We start from the raw sequence: 10,242 nt of genomic DNA on the forward strand, positions 1-10,242 counted from the left end.
AGCGCGGAGTTTAAAGAGTAAAATTAATTCGGCTACTTTCTAAGCCCGAGGCAAAGGGAGAAACATGGAGAAACACGCATTTTCTAGACTCCTATGTATTGTCACAGCTATGATCTGCTAACCATTGCTACTTGATATGCCTCTTTTCTTCACCTTGGCAACCAGTTCGTCTCTCGTGGTGCGGACGGGCGCGCCGGTCACTTGGATGCCTTCGGCCATTTCCAGCGCCTTCTCCATCACCTGCGGCGGGTACCTGCAGGGGCGAGAAGGGGACAGGAGGGGAGGAGGGGGTCAGGCGGCCCCCGGGGGAGGCAGGGGGAGGCCGGTCCCGCCGCCCGGGCCCGCACTCACCCGCTGAGGTCAGAGCTGGTGGCATCAGTTTGTGTTTAGAGCTTAGAGCAGCCTACCAGTATCTGAAGGGAGCCTGCAGGAGAGCTGGAGAGGGACTCTTTGTCAGGAAGGGTACTGACAGGACAAGGGGTAATAGTTTTAAATTGGGAGAGGGGAGATTTAGATTAGACACCAGAAAGAAATTCGTTGCTGTGAGGGTGGTGAGACCCTGCCCAGGTTGCCCATGGCCGCTCCCCTCCTCCGCCCCTTCCCACAACCGGAAGCGACACCCAGCCTTCTTCCGGCGGCGCGCGATGACGTCACCAGCGGCGCAGACGGTCTTTAAGGTCCCTTCCAACCCAAACCATTCTATTAATGGAAATTGTGTAGTGGTTTAACTTGTAGTACCCCTATGGTGCAAAACTAAGTGATTAAGGAAACTAAGGCAGAAAAAAAATAGTCTAATGCACGTTTGCTTTGTATCCACTGTTGGACTGGAAGTGCTTTTCCTTCACTTTCGTGCCCACGCAATGTTATCTCGTGCATTGGCAAGAATAATTAGGTGACAGCGAGCGAGCAGTAGTGAGTGGGATGGGAGCTGACAAACTCACTATTGTTTTGGTTTTGCATGTAGAGGAAGGAAAGGGTGGGGAGTTTGTATACTCTTGCTGTGGGTGTCTTGGAGCAGTCAGTTTGTTTAGAAACAGTCGGAAGTTCCAGAAACAGCCCTGTGGTCACCACTGGTGTGGTGTTACCTGCCTGTTTCAAGACAGTAGTTCCATCAGCCCCGCATGTGGTTATCTGGGAATGTAGCCTGAAATAGACGAAGGGCATGATCTGTTGCATGGGGATTTCCGCCTAGAAATGAGCTGGGCCTGTCTCCTAAATCTCCTGGTCTGCGATACCACGGTTCTTGACTTCACGGTCAATGCAGACCCTGGAAGGGAACGGTGAATGGAATCCCTGGCACACATGGGTCCGTCCTTGCTGCCAGCCTGTTTGTTCACACACTTCAATGAACTAACACAGCCAGCTGGGACTTGGCCCAGGCTTGAGATCTGTCCCTTGGGGACAGCAGGGATTCAGCCAGGCCTGCGTGCTGTTTGTTCACACACTTCAATGAACTGGTTCGCTTTCTAACGCAGCCAGCTGGGGCTTGGCCCAGGCTTGAGATCTGCCCCTCGGGGACAGCAGGGATTCAGCCAGGCCTGCGTGGCTGTAGCAGGACTGCCTGTACTCTTGCAAAGGTAGCAGAGTAGACAGCGCAACCTTGAATGCCCTGGCCCTCTCTGCAACCATCTGAGCTGCCAAATGAAGCAACCAAGGACTAGTCCATCTTAGGCTAGTCATATACCAGTTAAGAGTAGGAGTTGGGGAGGGTTAGAATCCAGCAGGTAATTAGGGCAATCCTGTACACTCAGAGGGATCCCCAGGAGTCACATTTAGGGCAGTCCCGTACACTCAGAGGGATCCCCAGGAGTCACATTGTGAAGCTGCTGAGTGAACGACAGCTCCTGATGCCAAATGTCAGTGGTGGGCCTCTACATCTCAGACTTTTGTGGCTGCTCTTGGTCACCCCACGTGTATATGATTGCATGGTCTCACCTGCAAGTCCTGGACTTGCATCATTCTAGGGAGTGTTGGAGACTCAGCACAGCTACAAAGCTTAATACATTATCTGGTCTTAGAGTGGCTCAAGGACTGGTTAGAATAACTTTTGCTTGCCCAATTTTGGAGGACAAATGAAGTGAAAGCCATTTCACTTCTTTGCCCACTGACTGTACATGTGAACACAAACATAGGTGACAGCTGGAGACAAGTCAGAGGACAGTCCTGCATGCTTCTGGAATGGCTCACAACAGTTTTTGGCTCTAATGAGCAACTTCTATGGTCTGGTACCTTTCTGGCACCTTGTGCTGTTAATTTTTGGTTAATTTTCTCTAGTGCTCCTTCTGCGTCAACGTAGCGTTGTTGGTGGTGCAAAGATGACTTAAACAAAAAATGAGCCTTCTGTTTTTCCTACCTGTTTTTATTTTCTTTTTTTTTTTTTTTTTTGGTTTCCCCAGACATATTCTTTCTACTTTGTTATTGTGTGTTTGAATCATACTGGGAAGAGGCGAGATCCCATCCCCGGAGCGTGGGATGTCACGCACAGACAAACACAGGGGTGTACCCGCAGTGCTCTCCAAGCACTGGAGACATACTGTGTCTCGGGTTGATTAAACAAGTGTGTGTAGTAGAAGAGAGAGGAAAGCACCGCTGTTAATTTTTAAAAAGGAAACAAGTAGCGTTTTCATTCTCACCAGGAAAGGCAATTTTGATGTTAAACACCTCATTGATGGTGCTAATACTGTGCATTTAATTTTCAACATTGGAAGAGAAAAGATGGTTTCGTTCCCACTAGGGAAGGAACTTCGAAATGCCACACTGAGAGCAGTGTTGTTAGAGTCATTTGGGGCTTGATAATAGTGTCTTTTGGCAAGATATAACTAAAATCTCAAGGTGAATCATACCAATGTCTATAATCACAGTACCGCACCTGCACTTCCTGTACAATAAAGAAAGTTTATTTCTGCCTTTGTAAACAAGTGAATTATTATTTCTTCAAGTCGAGTCCCGCTGAAACACAGGGCAGCAGCCCCATTGAGTTCAATTATGTTCTGTGCAGTTAAGGTTAATATATAGTGACACTCTTTATTCAGCTTAATATGAGAAGCATGCCCTTAACGTCACAGCAATGCAAAGGTGAAGCTGGGAGTTATTGCCCCAGGAAGGCAATAACAGTGGGATCTTACTGGTTTGGGACAATAAATCCTCTGAGCACCATCTGTGGGTTGGTCCCTGGCATAAGTAGTAAGTACTCACTTGAGAGCCTTGGCTTAAGTTCATTAGAAGTGCGTCTTGAAGAAGGATGGGGAAGAGACATTTTCTGTTTTCTAAGATAACGTGTGTGTTCTGCTGGAGCGGATCGTTGAAGGTCTCCCAGCCGGGCAAGGGACAGCACTTTCAGGGAGATGTGTCTACATGTGCCAAGGTAGCCAGTCGTTACTGTTCAGTATCCTTGGAATAAAGGAAAATACTTGCTAAAATAGCATTAATGACTTGTAGGCTTATCAATGGAAGGGAAGTTTGAGTGAGTCTGTGTTTTTATTTCACCACAGTTACCCAACTGTTACGCTACGGTAAACAGCTCTGGATTACAGAATGATCCGCTCTTCTGAGATTTCTCAACTGAAGAAAAGGGATTGTGTAATTGCAGTGGATAAAACTAAAGGTAAAAATTAAGAGCTTAATTGATAATCATTTTCCTTTACACATACCTGCTCTTATTACTAGCTTAAATACTATTTAGTAATAGGTTACACTTGAAATATATAATGATGCCTGCAATAGGGTTGTCAGTTGTTTTCCTTTAAATGAGTTTGTTAAGCTTTAACTACAGCTAGAGGTAGCATCCTGCTTGCTAAATTTTGCTTGTTTAGCATGTAGGTAGGTAGCATAGGTGTAGATAGCATACCACTTGCTAAACACCCATGAATTGGCATGAAATTTTCTGTACTGAGGATGGAAGTTTAGGATGACTTTGCTGCTACCAAACATGACCTAAGAACAAAGGCAAGGGGAAAAAAAAGGGCTTTGTCTAGAATAAAATATTGTGGAGAGCTTTGAAGTGCTTCCATGCCTCTATGCTCTAAAGCAGTCTTGGAATTTGTCATGAAAAACTGAATTGGACGGGAGGTGTCTGATCTTCTGACTACACTTAGCATAATTTATAAGCATATTTCTGACTGAGCATGTGCATCCACCATCCCTGCTACTGCTACAGTCAAGCCTACCCCAGTTGTGGGGCCTAAAAGAGTCCTCTCTTTGCCACCGTGGATTGGAGCGGGTCTCTGGACAGGGAGTGAGGCTATAGAGACCATCCCCCGTGCTCCCAAAAAGCTGCTGTTTTCTCCTCTTTCACAGGTGCTCAAAGCGTGTCTAATACCAACCATGAAGGCACAAGGACCTGACTGAGGGACAGAAGAAGTAAGTTTGGGGACAGGGTTTATGGTGAGACTGAAACTACCAGGGGGCAGAAAAGCTTAACACGAGAGTAATAGGGATAGGATGCTGGGATTAGGTGAGGAAGGAAATTAAATTCTCAAGGAGAACAAGTTCAAGGCAAGGAGACAAATACATATAGATGAGGAATCGGAGGGGGACTGTATGCCAGGAGCCTAGGACCAAGAGAAATGAGAGATGTGGAAGCCAGTGAGGAAACTGGAAGAATGAAAGCACATTGGCAGAGCAGACAAAATCAAACAGATTCAAGTCTTGACTCTGAGCAAAGGGACAAGCTGTGATGGGAATGGGAGCATTGACAGAGGAACCACTGGGATTTGAACAGAGACTTTGAGAAAGGAAAGTTAAAACTTGGAGAGCACAGAGACATTAGCATTTCAGTGTTTTTCTTCCGCTGCAGCAGGCATCTGCTAGGGTAAGACCAAAAAAATACTCTGCCATTCTAATTTAGTATATGATATTTTCTTGTCTTTTCTGTGTGCTATAAAGGAACAAAAGAGCCAGAAATCCATTTTGCAAGCCACCTGTAAAGAGTTTTTACGTAGGAAGCCTTAGGCCTTTGGCAGACAGCTCTACCCTGGAGTTGGGAAAAGCAAGAAAACAGCCTTAGGAATCTTAATGCAAATATTGGCATGCATTCATTGTAATTCAAGAGGATTCAGGAAAAACACTAAAAGGGCAAGGAGGTCTTATCTGGAAAAAGAGTCTATTATGAGGCTATAACATACTGAGCTTTTTATTTGTGTGTGTGCATAGATATGTATACACACATGCATGTCTACATACACACACACATGTAATACAATACAGATATCTGTGAAGATCTTTTAAAAATACTTGTATTATTGACAGTGTAAGGACCTATAAATCTAGATGCCCTCGCTCCTTCAGTTAAAGTACTCATGCCTTGGAGGAAAGGAAAAATTACATCTAATATTTTATTGGCTTGGGTTGTGGATAGGTGCATTGCACAAATGGATGCTATTAAATCTTTAGACCATGCTGTACCAGTATGAATTTTGTATGTGCTACATATTTTGCAGACACAAATAACTATTTTAGAAATGATATAAGGAGCTTTCCTGAGACTCCAGGCAACGATGCCAGATCTAATTTGAATTATTGCTATTGAAAACCATGGTTCTGTTTTTCATTATTGTTACACCAATATCCCTGACAACCTGCAATTTACCTGGTATGAACAGCACCTCCTGAAAATATAGAGCTGTTTTGTGTGCTGTGGTATTTTTGTATTTCCTCCTTGTGCATAGGCCTGATATTTCACATTAATTCCACTGGATGGCACTGAAGGAGACAAGATTGCATGGAAATAGCTCCAGAAGTTGAGTTTAACTCCAAAAAACGAGAGTGGCTTACTTTTTCATTCCATTACTGAAATAGACAAATGTGGGCTCATTTTCCATCCTGATGTAACAATTTGTCATCAAAACCAGCTCTTAAACACTCCTGGCTGCAGTTCTAGGTTTTGACAGCAGCAGAATTACAGTGGAGGCAGAGTCAAGGCTTCTGAATTTGAATGCCCCTTCTCCCCTCAAAAAGGTAAAGATGCAGCTAAAGATGCTAAAAGATGCATCTTTGGCTGCATTCTGGGTTCTTATGTGAAGGTTTCAAAGCATCTGAAGAATTTTTGGTCCCTGTCCCCCATGGCAATGCTGTCGGTACTGGCCATTTCTGCCATTATGAGCAAGTGCAAGTATGTCAGCTTTTTAAGCTCATGTGAAAAAAACCGACATAGGAATTCATTCAGAATTAAAAGCTTCCACCTGTTGAGGAAATGGATAGTGTTTCAGAGAACCTCCCGACTTGAAACTCCATCTGCAGTCCCCACACAAGGACCCCTGTTTTTTCCTGGGTAGGGACTTTGTGATCCTTCCTGGGAAGCACACAATTACTCTCTGTCAATCAGACCTGGGAGTCATCTTTGACTCCAGTCTCTTTTTTGACCTGTTTATCTTGATGTATATGAATTTTGTTTCCTTTTCTTCTCTAAAGTCTCCTCTTATCTCTCTCCACATCACAGATATGCTTTTTTAGGCTTTTGTTATCGCTCATCCTGCTTATGACAGCTTTTTTTTTTTTCCCTACGCCTGACCTGACCTGTCAAAAAGGTCCCTTGAAACACTCTTCTTGCACTTATCTCCCTGGCCTATTTCTGCGGCTCCTTTTTGTACTTACCTCTTTAGTATATCTCCACAGATTTCCCTGTCTCCACAAGCCCTCTAGCCCTCTGAGAGTGATGTTTGACAATTTTTTTGGCAGCTCTGCTGGCCTAAGACAGTCTCTGCTCCCAGCTCTTCGCTCCTGTCTCTTTGATGTGCCCGCTCGTTTGCTGGCACACCGTGGTTTTGTTCCGCTGTGTGGTAAACCAGATGAGGAACCTGATTTGGTTGAAAAGCAGCGTGGGGGGAGGGAGGAGAGGCACCTTTTTCCTTCTGACCAGTTTATTTCTTCAATCTGGTCTATCGGGCAGCACTTCTGCTGGTGCCATGGAGGGGTTGGGGCTGGGGCAGGCAGAAGTGGTGAGAGACACAGAGCAGCAATGGCTTATGCTGGTTCTTGGTAGCTGTTGAGCCGTGACCTGATTTTGATGATAGAGCTAAGCCAAGCCAATAGCTATCTGCTGCTGAAATTCTCCTTCCTCACCCTTTGTCATGGCTTGGTCCCTGGCGCTTCCCTTGTGCCAGCACTGGTGCTTCTCTCACCCCAGTGAGCCAGTGGCAGGAGCTAACCCAGCACAGAAGCCTTCTCTTCTTCTCAGAAGGGTTTTCCTGGCTGTTCTCAGGAACACTTCACAACACTTGCCTTTTCCTGTCATCTGCTCTCCTCTTCTCTCTCGGCCTCCATATCTACTCCATCTGCTTTTTTCTTAGCTGTGTTAATGATGTCCTTTTGGTCACCCTCAACATACGGAATACCCTCCCTGATGAAGGAATTGCTGCATCCTTCAGATCTCTCAAGACTTCTTCTACCATGACACATATGGTAAACTGCCAGCTTTAGTTGCTTTAGTAGGAATTTTGGGTTTCATTAGTACACTTAATGTGTCCATGTATTAGCTTGAAATGGCCATACTCTGTCAGTTTATTTGAGAGGCTAAAAGGGATTAAACTGCCACAGAATCTTATTTTGGAAAACAAAAATTCCCAAAGCCATGCCCTGAAGGAGATGTACTTCCCTAAGGTCATATATAAATACCAGAGGCTGATTTGCTGTTGCTTCACACCTTGGATCATCATTCATGCTTGTGCAAATGGACATAGCATTGCTACTAAGCAGTTTACAGGAACATCTTACAGAATTGTAAATTAGTGCCCCAGGGACAAGATAGCAGAGAGTCAGCGCTTACATGAGCAGCTGAGCATAGAGACTTGGGGATTTCTTTTCACCTACTTGTTTTCATTGTTTGGGTTCTTTTAGACACATGTAGAAGCATATCCTAAACATATTTCATCCGAGTATTTTGGCATGCTAAGCTATATTTTTTCCTATTCAGTTAAATAGAAAATGTAGGGGAGAACAGCAGTGGGTGAAGCTTCAGATTGCCTTGGAAGCAATAAAATAAAATTATCTGTGTTTGCAATTTAAAAAAAACAAGCACAACACGACAGAGGGCACTTGAATAGGAAGCAGCAGCCATAGACTTGCCTACGCGTGCTGCTGCACCCAAAGTACTTAACCCTGTTGGTAGGTGGTGCTAATTAGGTTGGACATGGTGCTAATTAGGTTAGGTACAACACTGTGGTCATGCAAATACACAGTGCCTGTGACTTCTGGCTCTGACCTGGCTGGAGGATTCTGCGGATAGAGCTGCATCGAGCCATATGTGCGCATCCTGAGAGAGAAATGGTTTGCCTGTGGCCTCTTGTTCGTTACCCTGTAGGGTTTAGCTGCTGTAACAGATGCATTTGCCACATACAGGTGTCAGATGTGGCTTTGTTCCAGGGATTACATCCCTCTTGGTAAAAATAAAAGATGCCCTTTTAGGTGTGCATTTCAGGCTGTGAGTTGTCGCTGTGGAATAACGGACATCCAGCATAGCTGCTTCTTAAAACCGTTCTGTGTTAACTTCTTAATTAAGACAGCAGGTACTGACAGGAGTAGGAAAGATGGGGATGGTAATTTTTTCAGCTACCACAACTTTATAGAAATTGTGAGTCTACTGCAAGGTCACGGAGGCAGACAGCGGTGTGGCAAAGAGCAAAGCACAGTCTCCTCCAGTACATTTATCAGGAGACCTACCTTCCCCCTTCAGTGAGACAAAGCAATGTTTCAGGTTAGAGATACGACCACAGCATAAATTCTGTCGCTGTGTAACTGGGTGGCAAGAGTATTCCCAAAGCACTGACTGCAGAATTGCTGTCTTCTCGAGTAACTGATTAATATATCCATAAACATAACGTTCTTTCAGAATAATTTGAAGATTCAAGTTGATGTTTGTATGAAGCCTGGTGCTTAGTAGTAAGAAAAAGGTGAACTGAAGAAGCAAACCAAAAGCATTGTTCAAGAGGCAGCGTTCAGAATGACCTATGGGATTGAGGGTAATAGAGCATCTTTCTCCTCTTGTATTTTTTCTAAAGGATCTCAAGCAGTCATTTTGGCAACTTTTCTCTGTTATTTCATTTCCATTTGACAGACAGATGAGATAGAGATTTTATTAGAATGTAGTGAACCATCAATAATTAGCCCATGGCAAGTCAGCGAGGAGCCATGCAGCATAATGTACTTGGGCATAATGGATTAAGATTTGACACCTGTGAAATTATGAAAATGATGAAAATTAATAGCTTCTTGATATTGGAATGGTTGTTCCTGGTGTTTTGTAAATTGTTTAATGTCGCAGGGAGGGATCTGGTTCCCTGAAGATTTGAGCAATCATTCTAAACTTTATAATGTCATCAACCTTTTTTTTTTTTTTTTTTTTTTAATCCAAGGTATGACAGTGATAGTGAGCAAATGATGGCAGGAGCATAGATTTTAGAAAAGAATATTGCTAAGCAAAAGGCACACACAGAGTAGGTAGTCAAGAAAACAAAGTTGAGTATTTTTTCTTGTTTTTTTTAAATCATTTTGATGCTATCTTCAGTTAGTTTTTTTTCCACTGTGTCTGCCAGGAAAATTTATGCATGCACAGCTAGATATCTCTGACTTTTAAAGTCGTGGCACTTAGCAAAATGCTTTTAAAGAGAGATACACAAAAGTCAACATTATCCCTGAAAATTATGTAAATATTTATATATTTATAGGCAGTATATGTTTGATTTCTGGTTGGTTTTGTTTGTTGTGGTTTTTGGTTTTTTGTGGTTTTTTTTTAAATTTAAAAAATCCATCTGCTGCCAGCAGATGATAAATATTTAGATCAAATTTATGCCTGGGGTACGAGGGCACTGTTTCTTCCAGGAGGGACATTATAAATTGGATACTGTAGGCCCAGCCTCCATTCCCCCACTGAAATAGCATGACAGGCCCTCTCTTGGGGTGCGTTCATAGACTTGTATGAAAAGGCTTCCTGCCTGGTAGGCTATAAGCAACCTTGGTGATAATTTTGCCTGATCTCCTTCAGGAATTTTCCTAGAGGCTGGACTGAAGTATGTCTCCCGAGCAAATATCTCATTTTCCCTTAAAGACTCCAAGCAAGACTCCACCTCCCTTTGCAAGTTGTTCCAGTGTCTAGTTAACCCCACTGCTAGGAAACAGCATCTTATTTCAGTCTTGTATTTGTCTAACGCCAGTTTCCAGTCACTAGATCTCATTATGTTTCTGCCTACAAGACTGAAAAGCTCCCCCTACTATCAAGTAGCTTTTCCATGTGTGTATATCTGTGCACAG

The 10,242-nt window shown here is 43.8% G+C and overlaps 1 protein-coding gene across 1 annotated transcript in view; it reads right to left on the reverse strand.

The window, feature by feature from the left end:
* Positions 1-1,164, reverse strand: part of CDKN2AIP (CDKN2A interacting protein) — a 6,551-nt gene extending 5,387 nt beyond the window's left edge. The window contains exons 1-3 of the mRNA XM_014945513.1: positions 1,086-1,164; positions 606-699; positions 123-253 (exon numbers count right to left, since the gene is read on the reverse strand). Of these exons, the coding sequence (XP_014800999.1) occupies positions 123-253; positions 606-699; positions 1,086-1,164 (304 nt within the window). The remainder of the gene's footprint in view (positions 1-122; positions 254-605; positions 700-1,085) is intronic.
* Positions 1,165-10,242: the final 9,078 nt, after the last annotated feature.

The sequence above is a fragment of the Calidris pugnax genome, unplaced genomic scaffold (genome assembly GCF_001431845.1).
Source record: "Calidris pugnax isolate Ruff unplaced genomic scaffold, ASM143184v1 scaffold58, whole genome shotgun sequence".
Taxonomy (NCBI): domain Eukaryota; kingdom Metazoa; phylum Chordata; class Aves; order Charadriiformes; family Scolopacidae; genus Calidris; species Calidris pugnax.